The sequence below is a fragment of the Pagrus pagrus genome, assembly GCF_965226575.1.
Source record: "Pagrus pagrus genome assembly, chromosome: 24".
Taxonomy (NCBI): domain Eukaryota; kingdom Metazoa; phylum Chordata; class Actinopteri; order Spariformes; family Sparidae; genus Pagrus; species Pagrus pagrus.
Window position 1 is genome coordinate 11,721,522 of NC_140206.1, and position 18,307 is coordinate 11,739,828.

General features: G+C 44.3%; 1 protein-coding gene across 1 annotated transcript; it reads right to left on the bottom strand.

Annotated features, from left to right (window-relative positions):
- Positions 1 to 9: 9 nt before the first annotated feature.
- Positions 10 to 17,938, bottom strand: LOC311253353 (XK-related protein 6-like). Its single transcript, XM_084347263.1, has 4 exons — positions 16,540 to 17,938; positions 12,239 to 12,435; positions 11,231 to 11,648; positions 10 to 9,823 (listed from the first exon to the last, which is right to left on the bottom strand). Exons 1-4 carry the CDS (start codon positions 17,124 to 17,126, stop codon positions 9,319 to 9,321), a joined length of 1,707 nt encoding a protein of 568 aa, XP_084203389.1. The 5' UTR covers positions 17,127 to 17,938; the 3' UTR covers positions 10 to 9,318.
- Positions 17,939 to 18,307: the final 369 nt, after the last annotated feature.

The following is an 18,307-nucleotide window of genomic DNA, read 5'->3' on the forward strand; positions in this document are numbered from 1 at the left end:
TTGGAAAAATTAATTTATATTCCTTTATATTTTTTTTTCTCCATCGCAGTCACAACATTACAATGTAATAAAATGGTAAATATATAAAATCAAACTCAATACTGACGCATATACATTTCTGTATCGTGTTCAAAACCAAATGAACTGTACATATTTTCATTTATATCTGTTTTACATCATTTAAAATCTGTCATAGTTTCTATGTCATCTGTATTATTGTAAATCTTTGTCTCTTCACAGATAAATAGACTTTATTTTCAGGAGGTATTGTAACAAAAATAACACATTTCCTAACGCTTGGCCACCTGGAGCCATTTGAAAATATCATTCAACTCTTCCCCCGAATGCTTTAACACTGTCGCAGACACAGAATACACAGACAAACAAGAGATACACAAGGTGTCGTCTCGTTTCTCTTCCGTTTGTGGTTGGTCAGAAAACATTCGGTTTGAATTTGGGAATCCCATCGAAGACCAGAAGATTCCTGAATAGTGATTGTATGAGCTGACGCAGGAGCGGTTTGAACACGGTTTGATGACAGCAGCCATCGTTTCTACATTGAAGTCAGGAGATGTCAGCCAGACAAGGTTGAGATATGTGCTTATGTACTAAACTGTTTATTGGCATGTAGCTGCACCTGCAAATGTGACCATCTTACCAAGCTGACTCCTAAATTACTCCAATTTTTCTTAAAGGGTTGGTTCCCAAAAATGACAAGAAATCATATTCTCTCACTCAACTATCGGCTTCTGCCTCCACTGTATATCTGAAAAATATACCATTAAAAAATACAACCTTTAAAAAAGAATAGTTTGACATTAGGGAAGGTGCTCAAGCCAAGAGTTAGTTAAGATTGAAACCACTCTCATGTCTCTACGCTAAAGCTACAGCTAAAGCTGAGACATAGCTTAGCATTAAAACTGGAAATAGGATTAAAACAAAAAGCTAGCATGGCTCTTCAGTTTTGTATTTAATACTCTGGTTCTGGTAGGTGGCTAAATGTTTCCCACTTCTTCCAGTTTTCAGCTTAGCTAACTTTGTTGGGCGGATATTTGGCTGAAGTGAAAATTTTTTGCCAGAACTTACAGCTTGTTTTTAAAAAAAATCAGTTTTCGAATTGACTTTGGCAAATAGACTTACTCACTTCATGGCAGAGAGTTAGATAAGAAGATTAATACCATTTGTACGCCAAATATGAAACCACACCCAGGAGATGTTAGCTTAGCAAAGCAGAGGTAAGCTAACTAGCAAGCTAACTAGCTAACTGGACACTGCTTTTTTCCCTCCATTTTGGAATTTTTGAGACACTCAAGTTTCGGGTTCTCAGATAAAATGGCGGACAGTAATTGTATTGTACGTAAGTAAACAGGGAGTGACTTCGGACACAGCCTAAGGGCTAACTTTTTAAACTTTCGACACAACTAGCTAGATAGCTAAGTCCAACTTTTTACCAGAGCTAGCTGGCTGTTTCACCGTGCTTCAACTCTTTGTGCTAAGGTAAGCTAACCGATAGCTGGCTAGAGCTTTAGCATACAGGTATGAGAGTGGTGAATCTTTGAGCACTTACCCCATTGGCAATTTGAACACAACACATGAGGGTTTAAAATCAACATTTTTGTACTACTGGAAAGTTTTCGCTTGTGTTGATGGTCTTTCTTTGCAGAACAATTAAGAATTATTATTAGCGTTCATCAGGAATACGAGAGACAAATATTACCTGTCTGGTTAGTTTGGTTTGTGGCTGTCTGGCAAATCACCTCCAGAGACTCCATCCTGCCTACAGATCTAATATCAGTGTGCTTATACTCAAGACAACACGATGGCACAGACTCCTACGAAAACAGTTTTCCAGTTAAGCCGTATTTTTCTCCTCTCGTCTTACATTCTGGATATTTATAAAGAACATTTACTATCGGTACATTTGAAAGAGCCATCTAAGCGAACTCATCGAACATAGATCCAACTGAGGAGGATTACCAGAAAAAGGTATTTACAATCAAAAGGCCAACCACGAGAACAGAAAAAGGTACGTTTGCACATCAAATTCTCTAGAGCTACTTTTTTCCCCCCCAAGCTGAAGAACACAGTAGAAAAGCATGACCCCAACAAAATAAAAGTTCATGGTACATCTTATAGGTACATCCACATTAAGGTTTAGTTTGACCCTGCCCTGTGCTTATAGTGTCCACACCTGAGTCAAACCACTGAAATCCTTCCGACTCATTTTTCCATGATTGAATTTTAGTATTTGTGCCAAAACAACCAAACGTCTGCGCTTCTAAAAAAGGATTTCAATGGTCGTCGGGACTCAGATCTGGTAGAAACTGGTCTGAGATCAGAAACATCTGAGCGTCTGGCCTCCATTTCTACAAAACCACGATGAGTAATGATGAGAATTTCACAGCTCTGGACCAAGCAAGTAAAACTTCGGCTAAAAAAAAAAAAAAAAAAAAGAGCATATGAAGCATTGCTGACACATCACTCACACACACACACACACACACACACACACACACACACACACGCGCGCACACACACTGCCCATCAACAGGCCTCATATGCTTTACAGACCCTGATAGTGGAACATTTGTGTGTTTATCCAAAGAAAATAAAAACACCCTTCTGGTTTTGCACATTCCTCTGTCGGGAGGTTGCATCCCCTTCTCCCAACGTAAAGGTACATTACACTGTTTTTACCCCCTCCCGACCCATTTTTAACAAGTTATCATAAACAAAAATGTTTCAAAAGATGTAAACAAATGGTGTTTGCATTGTAGCTCATTAAAGGTGCAGCACGTAGTTTTAGGGAATCAGAAGAAAAGATCTTCATAGTTAAACTCTTTGTTTTCATGAATGAATAAACAAACTGATCTTTAAGCACAACACAATTACTGTTTTACTTTGTTTACATGTGGCGGACCCTGCCACCTTTCTAGCTTCAAACACTTATTCTCATTATTATTGTAAATATTAATATTTCTTCTCCAAAACTACACAATGCCCCTTTAAATGTTTTCACCTCTTTTCAAAACAACTGAATTAAAATAAGGACAAGCAAAACACGAAAACAGTGATGTGGTATTTTTTTTTTTGTAAAGGTTATCCAAGCCCAGAACCTTGCATAGCTGTGGACAGTAGCCATACAATAACACCGACTGGGTTTTACGTTCCGACAGAGCGGGCCTGGCTAAGGCTCTGGGTTTTTAGTGTGAAGGAAGAAACATCTCATCTGTAGCGTTGAGACTCAGCCGCAGGGTGTGGATTTGTGACTTCTTGATTAAAAAAACAAAATAGAGATGATACCTGCAGTTTGAGTATGAGGCCACAGCCGAGTCTGAATGCCACACATGAATACTTCCGTATAAAGAAACTGTATTTTTTTGGTTGTGTCAGACCTGATTTGGCTGTGTTAAACCTGATCTGTGACTGGCTGGAGCTCTGGGTGCAAAGGGGGCCATGGTTTGAGTCAAAAAGGTCGAGAGGTCAGCGCTAGGGGAAAGCTAGCTGCAACATAAATCTCCCTTTAACAACCCAGAAGCACATACAAAGCCGTGACTCTTCAAACCCTCGAAGCCTGCGCAGTGGCCACTTATCTCCCTCGAAACTAGAACATTCATGCAAGAAATTCACGAGCACGATCTTGTGGAACGAAACAGAAAAATGTCTTGACTGTGTTCTCTAAATGTCACATATTCAGTTGTTTTTAGGACGACGTGCTAACACAGTTTTCCCTTTTTGATTGCTGTGCTCTGAAAACACTGAACCCATGCTTAATGTACAATGCATGTCCCAGATCAGAGTGTAGCAAAAAAAAATTAGCACCACCCTCCTAAGGTTCATCGGATATCTTAAAATAAAATCCACCTCCACTTCTGTCAAGCGGATAAGGCATCTTTAGTTTCACCGAGACAGAAGGTGTTGCTGTTTTTAATGCACACTCTCTACATGAGGAAACGCAGACTGATCGGATCAACACCGTTCGATCAGTCTGAATGTGAAACACTCTAAACATATTTGGCTAAATTCTTCACACCACTGTAACCACGACGATACAAAAACCATCCAGCTTTACTCAATAGCACCATATGAATATTGTTCCCAAATTATAAAGGGGGAAAGGGATTATTGGACATTAGTATGTGTGAGTGTGTGTGTATGTGTGTGTGTTCAAGCGGTGAGGTAGGGATGCATCCCATTGTCTGCATGTGTGCGCTAACTAACTAGCACATCTCCCTGCAGTGGAGGAAAACCCTGTGTGTGTGTGTGTGTGTGTCTGTGTGTGTGTGTGTTTTGTGAGCGTGTGGACTAAGCACATCTCCTCGCGACGGAGACTTGCATAGCTTCTGCAGGACAGGAAGAGCAGTTGTCCGTTTGGACGGAGCCTTTGGCACAGCCTTGGCCGATAACTGAAGGCAGTACTCAAGTTGCACCATAGAATTCAAAGTGACAATCTGCCCTTATTGCACCATAAGTACATGTGTGTTTTTCATATTTGCACCATATGAAGTGGGATTAGCAGCCAATTGACTCTGTAGCTTGAGCGTGTTGCACCATATGAACACCGATGCTGCTGCTTCTGTTGGATCTACTTGCCGGTTTGCAGAAAATTAGCTGATTTGACTTTTTTTTCTTTTTCAAATCGGCTAGCACCACGGAAAAGTAATGTAGGCTCGCTGTCTTTTTTCCACGTTGTTCAAACTTAAAGGGATACGTCAACATTTTTGGTGTAAATCTCCTTTTTTTATCTGTCACAAATGCCCAAAAAATGTAACAACAACGGCAACAACTGATTATTTTCTTGTTGAAATAATCAGTTGATCATTTTTTAAATTAAAGGCCCAGTGTGTAGGATTTAGCTGCATCTAACCCTCTACCATATTGGCCACTAAAATTGTAAAATGTCACTCATGGTTAAAAAAACAGGATTCTTACTTTAAACGCGCAGTATGTAAGAACTGGCCACCTCTTGAATTCCTACTCCAAACAAATAGGGGGCAGTATATCACCAGAGGAACTGCTAACTGCTGCTAATTGTAGCTTACATTAGCTAGTTAGCTCAGTTAGACATGCAGCTAGCATTCAAGTCTGGGAGCTCAGGGTGGTATTATGAAAAAGGTCAGGCTAGCTAGTTAGCATGCTATCTTCAGTGGATATCCCTGCAACACAATACATATACATAAATAAAGCTTACCAATAGAAAGTAAAGATATATCAGTTTTGGCGTTATGTCGAAGACTATGTATTGTGTCACAGAGATATTTCCTGAAGTTAGCATGCTAACTAGCCAGCCCCTAGACACTTTCTTCTGGTAGTGAACAACAACAACAACAACACTACCCCTGTGCTGCGAGCTCCCAGTCCGGACAGAGTCAGCTTATCAGAGCACTATTTGCCTCGATAACTGAGCTAACTAGCTAGTGACAGCTATAGTTAGAAGCAGTTAGCGGTAAATCTGGTGATATGCTGCCCCATATTTGTGGCCAATTTTTACATATTGCACCATTAAATTGATTATAGCATATTATACTATTATTAAAGTCAATTTTCTTCTTTTAGATCCTGCCTAAAACCTTTCTTAAGTCCTACACACTAAACCTTTAATTGATCAATCATCCAGTCTGTAACAGTGGTTCCCAACATGTGGGTGGGTGTGGCTGTTGCTTTCTTCTCCTATGAATTAATAAATAATTTGATCTCTTCAGGTCGTTAACCATTTTCAGATTAAACAAGGTAAAATAAAAAAATCAGCTTTTGTTGTACTACTACTGGATATAATACAAGCAGTGCTGCTTGTAGACTTTACTAGGATTTTACAGCATCAAAGTTTGTTTAGACATCTCGGGGAGCACTACTGATAAATTGCCTAAGGTGATGTCACTTTTAGCATTAGTTGTGCTGAAGACAGCAGCTCCAGGCTATATTGTAGGCACCAGGTTTTGACAGGGAAGAGTATTTCGTGGAATAAAATAAAATGGTTCTGCCGCATCAATTTCGATCCCTTTTTTAAAGTGTGAGTCAGACAATGTTATAGGTTTGCAATGCTAAATCGGTAGAGTACTCTCTTTAAGGGCCATGAGCCAAAAGGATTGGGAACCACTGGTCTATATATGTCCAAAATACAAAACTATTCAATTTATAATGATATAAACCAGAGAGAGGAATGAATTCTCATAATTAAGATGCTGAAAAAAGAGGTGTTTTTGCTTCATTACTGACTTATCAACCATCACAATTGTTGTCAATTAACTGTCTCACTACTCAAGGTGTTGTTTCAGCACTTAATTATGATTACATCCTTAAAAAAGGCAACTTTTCCTACAACCTGACAGACCTGGACAACAAAAAAAGGAAGCCTCCCTCCAAAAATGTTAAATTACCCCTTTAAACACTCTTCACGTGCCCTCAAATACAATATATTTTTTTACTTGACCTGTGTGATCTTTTTTGTCAGCAGCAATAATAAGAAGCATGTGTGTTTTTGCTCATCTTTTATAATTGCACCATTTGAAATGGCCGGGTTTCACCTGCTCTACCACAGACATGGGACTGGAGAAAAGGTGTGGAGCTTTGGATGGCGGAGATACTTTCACCGCCTTCCAAACCCTTTATTTTCACTCGCCGCCACGCGGTGTTAAGGTGTGATTTCAGGATCAACGTTCCCGCCGACGGGGGGCCGATGACTGATATCTTGGCTCATTTGTTATCGCCTGCCAATGTAACAGCTTGGATTACAGGGATAAACAAACAAAAAAATAAATAATGAGCCATACATCACAGCTCAGCCGTGGGTGGCTTTGGAGGAGCTGATATTGGACGTTTTTCAGCACGACTCATCGAGCGGGTTTGGGACGATTGAAATCCGAAACTGTTTTATACGAGCTTCAGTGGCAGCACCCTGTTAGCGTGGGACCAACATGATTAAGACATCACACACTGGTAGGTGCTGGTAGATCAAAAATAATTAGTCTTGCATTCGCTCTTTCTGTTGAAAATTTGGAGACAATTTCCTCTCTGTTTTTCATTGCCTAGCAAAGTAAACCGACGCGACGAAGCATTTGCAACTGTGGACGACCTGTAGAAGCATAACAGGAAATGATGGAGAACAACTGTAAGACCCCTACACACACACACACTGAGAAAACAGTGTGATAAGCACATACTGCCCTGTGTTCCTGTCTGATTTAATGGTGATACTTATGATATAACCATAAATTAGTAGGCTAATACTGAAAACATCAGCAGGCGCTAACACTTCTTCCACAAACATGGAGGCTTGTCTGTAAATCTTCTGTTTGACTCAGCAGTAGTAAGCAGCAACCTGCTTTTAATGGTATTTTTTTTATGTTTAATGGCCTGCTTTTATACTTCAGGTGGGAGATTGGCACATTGACGAGAGTACATGTTTAGCAATAAGAATCGTAACATTAAAATCATCTGTCCTCTGTAGATCTTTAGCTCTAGCTCCATGCTAACACCTTAGCATACAATGTGTTGAGTGAGAGAAAGTCTTTAGGCAATTGAAAAGATTTGTTTTTTATTACAATGTCTGTTCATTCAAAAAATTTTAACTTTATTCAGTTAATATCTGAATACATCGGCTATCTAACCTAGCATTGACGATTAAGCTAGTTTAGTTTTCTGACGGGAAACCACGTACTATTTCACTCCACAGCCATTTTGGCACAATATTTAATGTTAAACGTAGCTAGCCAGAAATTGGGTCTTTTGTTTCTAATTTTTTACAGCTTTCGTTGCTAACTCTTGCTTAACGTCATGTGCTGTATGCTCACGTGTTAGCATGAGAAATAGGATTATTTTCTTTCTGGCATCAGACAGATTAAAGGTTTGACACCACTATTTTATCACTTGGTTAAGTATGAAGCTATAACTGTAACATTTAGATCATCTGTCCTCGGTAGATCTTTAGCTCTAGCTCCATGCTAACACTTTAACATACAATGTGCTTAGAGTTGGAGAACGCGGCAACAACATATGGGCCTCTTGACAATGAAAAGGTTTGTTTTTTAGCGTTTTGCCTGTTCATTCATAGCATTTAAAACTCAATCTCAGCTAGCTAACCCAGCATAGCCTATTTAACTAGTTTTGTATTATTGTACTATTAATGTTGGCACTATAGTATAGTTTCACATGGCTATCTTGATTTTGGGCCTGTTTTTGAGCTGCTACAACATGTCATGTTGAGCTAATATAGCTAACTCTCCCTTAACATAGTGTATGCTTATGTGTTAGCATTCTTACAGGAATATATTGACATTTTGGAAAATCTGATTATTTTCTTTCTGGAAAAGAGAGATTAGAAATCTAACATCACTCTTTTATCACTCGGTTAAGTATGAAGCAATAGCCAGGAGGCTAAATTTCCATTTTCGTGCTGAGCTAAAGCTAAGCGAATTGATTCCTGGCTCTAGCGCAATATTTTGTGCACAGATATGACAGTGGAAACCATATTGTTATCTAATTCTGACAGGAAAATGAATGTGTGTATTTTCCAACATGTCAAATTATTCCTTTAACAGACTGCAGCGCAATCTTTAGATGATATTTAGATTTTTTTTCAGTGCGCATTAAATGTCAATACTCTCTCCATCTCTGTCTCCATCTTTCCCATCATGCTCTGCCGCATTCCTCGGTGACCTCGTCAACCAACTCCAAAAATCCGACGTGCCCAACTGCTCTGTCTCCAACAACGTAACGGTACATAAAAAACATCCCCTCTGTACATAGAAAATATATACACTACCTTTTGACTAGACTAACGACAACAAGATCACAAACTCCTTTTATTAAAAGTGACATTTGTTCGTTCTTTGTGTCACGTCTTTTTATTCTACTGAAACCCGTGAAAGTGTGAGCAACGCAACGTAAACAGCATGCGGTGGTCGAAAAATCCAGAGTGAAACTTTGGCGCTCGTTTTTTCTGTTTTGTTTGTTTTTCTTCACGGCGCGGACGTGTGAAATTAAATCAATGGGAACAGATGAGGACGGATCAGAGGAGTTGGAAATAGAGAGACAGAAGGATAAAGAGAGAAAGAGATGGACTCCCGCTGAAGCAGCTTGTTGAGTCATGGCCATGGGACTCGCAGGTCGTAGGTGCCCGCGAGGAATGTGTGTGTGAATGTTTGTGTGAGTGTGTGTGCTCATAAAAGTATGTTAGATTGCTTTTGTCTGTGTGCTTACATCAAGTGCCACATTGTGTGTGTGAGGCTGGGTTTCTAAATCTTCTCTAAATCTGAACACCCATGTATACATGTCTTTTAATGGTGCCAATGTGCTTATGTGTGTGGACATGTCTGTGTGTCAGAGTGAGGACTCATACTGTAAGAGTTCATACAGCAGGGGTCCATCACGGTAGCGGATACCCACAGCGGCCGGCGTTATGTACTGCAGGATGTTTATAGTCCTCCGCAGGCGCCTGTCTACGTAGTGGGCGTCCCACGCTGGGTAACGCTTCCTGGGCATGTCGATCTTTATCAGCGGGCCCTCGGGCTTGGAGGTTGGGGGCGCCGACCTCACCTGGAAGACAGGGAGACACGTCTCGGCCACATCCTCTTCTGTCTGTGACTTTGTCATGTGGGCCGGGGTGGGCGGGGCTGTGGGCGGGGCTGACGGGGGCAGGGGGAGGCCCCAGAGCAGCTGGGCGCAGCAGGACGAGGCAGGGCTCGGCTGGAGGTGGGTGGTGGCGGGATGCAGGAAGCCGTAGTACAGCAGCATGACCAGGACGCCACCGGCAAACGTCAGGTAGACGCCGCACAGCGCTGGGACTGCGTAGGAGTCAGTCATTACTGGGTCTCTGTAGGCATACCTGCAGGATGGTGGTGACACAGAGGGTTAAAGGTGCTCTCACTATGTAGTTTGGGGATAAACAAACGCTTTGTTTTCATGACTGAATAAACAAACTGATCTTAAAGGACAACACAACTTCATACTGTTTAACTTTGTTTATATGTGGCGGACCCCGCCACCTTTCTAGCTTCAAACAGTGTTCTGGGGACCTTATTCTCCTCTGAGAACAGCTTGTTTATTCAGTTATGGAAAAAAATAAATATTTCTGAGTTTACCTTTAAAGCAGGTTACAAATAAAAACTTTCATGTTTGTAAAAGGCTCAAAAAACTTTCTGAAACAGCCCGGCAATGTTTAGCAAACATTACTCACACAGGACAAAACAGTGTATTTGTTTGGGACTATTTTCAGCGGCGGATCAATCCACATTTGGTGCTCTAGTGAATATTTTTGGGCAGCAGGGCTGCGTAAGTGGGAAGGAATCAAAATAAACAACCGTATGTGTGCCGCCCAGTGCAACACTGTGGCTCATTCATGTGTTTTTTTTTATAGTTTTGGAGAAGTAAGCCCAATGGCACAGAGGAATAAGATATATCAGGCTTTAGGTGAACACACAATACTATTTTTACAGAACTTATTTGTAAGGAAAGACAAATATACCAACTTAACATTTGAGATCGTTTTTTAAAATGTGAGTTGGAGGCTGAGGCGGTGTTTCATTACTCTAAGGTGGGAAGATGGAACATCGGAGGCTAAAATACTTATTAAAAGTCATTTTTAACCACCTTAAACAACATTTTTATCTATATCGCTGACAACGTTTGCAATTCCATCCAAACCAACATCCTCAGGAAACAGATTTCTTTCTACCGTTTCCACATATTTTTTTGGAATAAACTTCAAGTTACCCTCAGGGAAGATAACTCTCTTGAGATTTTAAAACCCACACTTTTTTTTAAGGGGTGTTTACCTTTCAATTTTGTTTAAAAAACAGTCTCTGTGGTGTAGGAAAGTAGTTCAGGCTTCGCTTAGGCATGGCAAGGTTTAGCATAGCTTTAGTTAGTAGTTTTTGCAATACTTAAAGGAATTTTTAATCAGAAGAGAAAGATCTTTGACTGATTTTACAACTACATAGTGCCTCTTTAAGGTTTGTTGTTTGCTCTTTGAGCTACTTCAGGAGACTTGATGCTTGTCTTCCTTTTAGTATGGTATTTCTCCACTTACAGCCAACAGTCACCCAAGGAAGAGGAGGATCATTCTTTGAATTACATTTTTTTTGTGGATTTTTTTTCTTGTCTTCTTAGACTTCTTACAAAAGGAAAGCCCACCAGGACATGAAATCTGACAATAAACCCTGACATCTTCTCCTATGAGGCAAGGCGACTGTGTTAGTTGCATTATATGCAAATGACACTTGTTCTAACTCACCACAGCCCGGTGAGGATGGTGTTTTCAGCCAGCACCACGGTGTAGTACGCCACCATCCTGTACCGTGTCCGGCCCTCCTTCACGTTGAACCAGCAGAAGATGTAGACGATGCCGACCACCATGTTGAAGAGCACCTCCTCCCACTTGGACATGCAGAAGTCGGTCCCCCCGTGCACCACCCAGAAGGCCATGGCGCACCAGTGGACCACCACGAAGATGCCGAAGTAGATGTGGAAGAGGGAGGCGAAGAGGGCGAGCGAGAGGACGCGGGACGAGATGGTGAAGAGGCGCCAGAAGAGGTGCAGCAGCGCCCCGCGGTAGCTCATGCTACGCTGGTCGTCACGGGAGTCTCGCAGGAGTTTGTGGTAGGAGGCCAGAACCCAGGCGAGAGACAAGAGGGAGCCCAGGGAGGAGATGCCTACAGAGAGGAGGACATGAGGAGGAGACAATCAGAACAAAGCAGAGTCACGGCTGAGACAAAAAGCACAAAATAATTATGAGTCATTGGAGGCGTTTTTGGCGAACAATGCGAGCATATTGTTAAATAAGAAGTCGTGTGTGACACAACAGAAACGTTATTTTTAATGTCCCTGCTGCTGTGTACATCCACCCCCTGTGCTAGTCACATATTTGCATCAAACTAGAAGGTGTCCCAAATCTGCAGATTTGATGGGGATGAATAACACCTGTGGGTGGCCGCCTAGATGAGACATTGCCTGGATGAATAAGGAAGAGGAGGCTGATGGACTTTGGCTAGCACATCCCCCGAAACACTTATGATTGTGCTTTCTTTCTTGGACTACCTGAACAAAAAACACAGTGTGAAAATCCAAAAGCAGCACCATCTGCAACCACAAATGACTGAGCGTGATGTGTGCAAATTGCTAATTACTGTTTGTGCAGCTGTTCGTTTGTTTGTGTGTGTGTGCTTCGTGGGCAACATGAAAACACGGTGTTAGGTTTGTAAATGTGGCAGGACGTAGGTTGTGTCGTCTGCGCTCCACCTACACTGCAGCGTCTCGGCTCGGTTCTCCTGGATCATGATGCAGAGCTGCAGGACCAGCTGAGGGGCAGACTCCAGGAAAGTCTCCAGCAGCCGCAGCATGTTGACATCCGCGTACTCGAACATCATGGCCCAGTACCAGCGCCGTTGGTGCTCCTTCTGCCGACGCGACATGATGCCCAGGTACAGGGTCCTGATGTACCTGCGGGGGGACACAGGTACGAGTGCTGATTAGTGACACTACTATACAAGTTTTCAGACTTATAGTTTTCATCCTCCATACCATCCTCCGACATTATCAAAGATGCGAAACAGCTTGCTTGTTGAAGACATGGTGACTAAAACAATTCATATTGTTTTAATGTGTTGCTCTCAAGTCCACAAACTAATGGCAAATGCAATACCAGTCACAGCAGTTCCCCTTTAAATCTACTATAAGCATTGTCGTCGTTTTGGCTAACTTCCTGTCTGTTTTGCGGTTAACGATCCCCTCCTGTCTCTCTACGTCACCACATGACATAGCAGCAACCAGGAGGATCCTGCTGAATGCCCGTTCCCAAGCAGATAGGACCGCCTCTTTATGGAGTAAAGTGGGCAGGGATACCAGAAAATGCCTTTTCTGTTATACTGCATGAGCAGGGGGAGGACAGACATAAGCTTACAATTGTTATTTATCTGATTTTAGTGTTTGATTTTCCTTTTTTTTGTTTAAATATGATAGCAAATATTAACTTAGTCTCTTACTTTTGCTTAATTTGATAGATAAAACAAAAGCAGTTCCAAAAGCTACGACTTATAGCCCGACTCAGCTTGTACTGTTAATAACTCTACCTTCATTTTGGTCTGAGTATTGACAGAAATTCTTCCTGAACAACATTTAGATCCATACATACTGAGTGGATTTCTACATCTGGGAAACTACAGTACACGTGGGTGGGAACTAAGCAGTGATTTGAATTGAAAATGCCTCAGGGCACTCTAAGAGTGTGTGTTGGTGTGTAGGCATGTACTGTATGTGTACATGCACGTGTGCATCGATATCCTCCTGCTTCCCCCGTACGTGCATGGGTGTCATTGCGTGTGTGTGTGCCTGCGCCTCTACATTATGCAGGGCTCTGTATGAACAGCTATTACAGCCATCTGGTTCGAAACACAGAAGCTTAATTGACAAAACATAAATAATGCACGAAACCATGTGAAAACGCCTACATGTGCACGCACACGACTCGTGTATCGTTAGAGAGGCCCGCTGATGTGATGCAGGCGTGATGCGGAGGCCGGGGCATGAACATCCACTCATGCTGCCAATCAAAGGAGCACTCCTGGCTAATTAATGATGTAGTGGCACAGATAGTCACTGCTTTATCCGTCCCATACTTGGCATGTGATGCTCCACCATGTGTGCTCTGATGACACTGTAAGTTTATTCTGGAAATTCTGGAAAAAACTTCTCCTGTACTGAATACACACACCTACGCTATAGCAGAAAGTTATCCATTCCGACTTCCTGTGTTTTCACTGACGCTCCTGGGGCGTCCTATATATCCCCACCTATCCTTACCATTATATGCTATTTATATGTTAAAGGAACAGTTCACCTAAAATGAAAAGTCTGTCATTATCTACTCGCCTCCATGCTGATGGAGAGTCAGAGGAAGATTCATAGTCAACATAACATTTCTGAAGCTTCACAGCAAAACAGCGTTGCAGCATTCTCTTAAAGTAGATGGGGACTTGTTTTAAAACATGAAAAACAACCAAAAAACACCATAAAATGGCTCAATAAGGCTTGTCTAGCATAATCCAAGTCTCCAGAAGCCCTGAGATGCAAAATTGATTTGAAAAGACTTTTTGTACACCCTCGTTATGCGGTTGAGTTGGTGCACACACTTCAGATGGGTTGCGCGGTTTTAGCTTAGCAGCTACATTGAAGACTCAGAAGCTTTAAAAGGGTGTGGATAACATCTTTTCAAATCAATTTTGGATCTCTGGGCTTCGGTTTACTTCGATTACCGCCTGATGAGCTGTATGGAGCCATTTTATGTGGCTTTTTTAAGTTGTTTTGCTGTAAAGCTCCAGAAATGTTTTTCAGACTACAAAACTTACGAAACCACCTGACTTTCCATCAGCATGGAAGTGAGATGATAACGACTGAATTTAACATTTTGAGTGAACTGTTCCTTTAAGCATTTTTTCATTTTATCCATCCTGACTTCCTGTGCATTTACAGACACTCCAGGCAAAGACCGTCCTATATACCCCGACCTATCCTTATCACGCTTTTCTTCATATAGGTTAATTCTTCTGAACAAACCATTTAAGGCTGGATTGGTGGATTTTATAGCTTTAAAATAAGACCCAAACGCCAAAATTGTGTTTGTCCTTGACTCAAGAGCAGTGAAGGATAAACAACCGGCACCATTTGTTTGGCTTCTTTCAAATACGTAAACAGGAAGTCCTCGTATTCACGTTCATGTTAGGGATTGAGGCTTCGCTGTGTGGCGCGGCAGCCATACCCTGACGACCACTTATCGCCTTCAAGACATGGAGGGTTTTCGAAACCATATGTATCGAATACAGTAGATCCTCCACTCCTACACCCTCCCCCCACCACTCTCACTCCTCCTTCTCCCTCTCTCCCCTCGTTTTCTTTCTGCTCCCCTCCCCCAATTCACTCACACTGTGCAACCTTTCCTCCCTCCTCCGTCTCCCTCCTCACCCTCTCTCCATCTCTAAGCAATCTGTCTCAATCAGACGGTACCATTTCCTCCGCTACAAACATCCCCCATCCCTCCCCCCCTTTCCCCCTCTTCTTCTTCTTCTTCTTCCTCCTTCTTCTTCTGCCCCTCCACTTCCTCCAGGTGGGAGAGTCCATTCCGCAGGCTCGTGGGGGTGGCGACTGGGTGGGGTGAATGGAGATAGAGGGATGTGTGTGTGTGTGTGTGTTTGTGTGGGGGTTGATTTAACCCTACAACCACAGAAGCAGAGGAGTAGCACAACAGGATGTAAACACACACACACACACACACACACACACACACACACATTCACTCATTACTGTCCCTGCTGCCCGCCCAGAGGCAAGTGTGGAGACCATTAAGGAGTCTTCTCTGAGAGAGGGGTGGGGAGGGATGGAGGGTGAGCACTGTCCCTGTGCAGACACACACTCCTGCTACTACTACGACTTCTGCTGTCAAAGCTACACACACACACACACACACACACACACACACACAAAACAAGAAACAAAGAGAGCAAAGAACCTACAGACTTGTGTGTGCACGAGCAAAAGTGTGGATGCGTGTTTCAGCTTTTTTTCCCGCCAATGCTTTTAGCACTACAATTAGCACCTACCCATGTCCAAGTGTGTGGATGGTATATGTGTGTGTGTGCGAGATGGAAGAGGGTGATGTGTTGCCAGAAGCGCAGATGCTTTTCCTCTTTGTACTCTCCACGCCTGCTGACACTCATGGGAAGAGCCGTGACACCGTTTTTCCACTAGTCACACACACGCTGACACGCACATGCACAAACACATGTAGCTTCGAGTCCCGTCCTGCAGCGACTGAGACCCTGTCCGTGGTGCTGGAAGTGTCTTCAGCACCACGGACAGCAGTCGGACCCTAAAAGCACACTCTGGTTGTGGCTTCGGATGAATGTAGGAGGTAGTTTACAGCCATCAGTCCAGCAGATTGTTCAGTATGAGTTGCCGAATTAACTTTTAAGTCGGTGACCCACTAAAGAAAAGAAACTCAAAGAAGTTTCAACTGTAAAATAGGATCACTGTCTGTCCGACTGTCCCTGCATATCTGTCTGTCAGCCCCTGTTCCTCCTCCTGCTCGCCTGTCACTGTGGAGCAGGCTCTCCCTGCTTCCAGCTACATCGAGTGGACAACCCTCTCTATCCATTAGTGACATTAAAAGGGCACTGTGTTGTTTCTAGGAACACATTCAGACTCACCCTATTTGAGGTAATGAAACAAACTCAGAGGTGGTTATTATTTCCATGAGTGAATAAACAAGCTGTTCTCAGAGGAAAACAAGGTCCGAACACTGTTTGAAGCTAGAAAGGTGACAGGGTCCGCCACATATAAACAGAGTAAAAAGAAAGTCAGTCTGTGTATTCAGTTTGTTTAGGTTTAATGAAGATCTTTCTCTTCTGGTTAACATTTCCTCCCCAAAACTACATAGTAAACCTTTAAGTGTGTGTGTGTGTGTGTGTGTGTGTGTGTGTGTGTGAGTGTGTGCTGACAGGTCAGGATCAGGTGTGTGTTGTTGTTTCTTGTGCCCCCCCTCCACCCTCCTACCTCCACACTTGTCCCAGCTGAAGGATGTGAATGGTGGCCTGCCACAGCCAGATGGTGGCCAGCTGCAGGCGGTCCCTGCCGGGGTACAGGCACCCCAGAGCCACCGTGCCCCGCTTGGTCAGCCCCTCCACCTCCCCGAGCCCCCCGCCGGTGTAGTCCTGAACGAACCAGCGGAAGCTCAGAATCTGGACCAGCACCGAAGGCACCAGCACGAAGAAGAGAGTGAGGCCGAACCAGAGGTAGTCCTGCCTCTGATAGTAGTCCAGCGCCAGGCAAAGGTCCGTGCCAACGTCCCAGAAGAAGACGAGGAGGGCGAGGATGATCCAGAGGCAGTCCAGCCACAGCTGCTCCCGGGGCGGGCAGTGAGTCTCCCGGATGCCGACCCCTCCGGTCGGCTGGCCCCCACCGAGGAGAGAGCCGAGGCAGGCTGAGCGGCAGCCCCAGTAGCAAGCCGAGGTGCGGCAGCACTGACAGATGTGGATCGCGGCGGAGTCCAGCGGCTCCTCGGCATCAACATCGTACAGCTGGGCGAAACCGCCCCCGCCGCACCCGACCCCGGCTTTGCCGCCGTCCGACTGCGCGGCCATGTTCCCCTTCCCGCTCCTGCCCTCCTGCGAAACGCACGACAACCGCACCGTTTTGCTTGCTCGCGGGGCGCGTTTACCACGTCACTTCCCAGATACCTGCTGTCCCCTTCCCTCTCGCACCGCGGCGACTGCTGTGTCTCTTTCCCGCCCGGGGCGCGAGGAGCCATCAGAGCCGGCGGCCGCGCGACGGCGGCTCCCCTTCTTCCTCGTCCGCTCGAGACACCGCCACCGGGCGCTCGCGAGCAGCAGCAGCAGCGGAATCAGTTGTAGTCCAGCAGCCCCGCATCATCCCGTCCTGCGCGCGCGGTCATCTAGGGCGACGGGAGGCTATGACGTAATGCATCTCCCGCTGTTCTTAAGACGTGTGTGTGTGTGTGTGTGTGTGTGTGTGTGGGCGCGCTGGACACCAACGGACTCTCAAACCACGACTCGCGCTAATGTGAGCCTCTCTGGTCAGGACCCCCGACTCCCGCCTCTCACTCCCCCCGCTCTCAGGCTGCAGGTTCCCGGCATCCGTTGCAGCCCGTGTCCGCTCCGCTCCTTTCCGCAGCTCCAGCCCTCTGCAGCTCCAGCTTCCCCACTCCTCACTTTCTCCCTCTCTCTCTCACTCTCTCACTCACTCTCTCTCTCTCACTCCGCCCTCTATCGGATGGCAACTTCAACCCCGAATCCACATCTGCACGCGCACGTGCACGCGCGCCAAGATATAAGGGTCGTGCAGTAGCGCTGTATAGACTCAGGGTGATTGTTTTCTAGTGAAGACAACTAGTTTTCTCCTTCTAGCAAAAATGAGATGTCCACCATCCATCCATCCATCCTCTCTCACTCCTTCTCCCCCCCTCACACTCTCCATCCATCCCTCCATCATCATCCCCTCCAGTGGGCTGACTGCTCTGTGGCTCTGCCAGCCTAATCAGCCGGAACATATGTGTGTGTGCCAGTGTGTGTGCGATCCCTGCTAGGCGAACGTTTAGGATTTGGGAATGTGAGAAACTGGGATGGACATTGTGTGTGTGTGTGTGTGTGTGTGTGTGTGTGTGTGTGAGAGAGGGAGAGAGGGGATGGGGTAGGAACTAGGGGAGCTGGAAAGCCGAGAGCCTATAGAGAAAGAGAGATGGATTTAAGAATTAGAGGAGGAATGAATGTGTGTGTGTGTGTGTGTGTGTGTGTGTGTGTGTGTG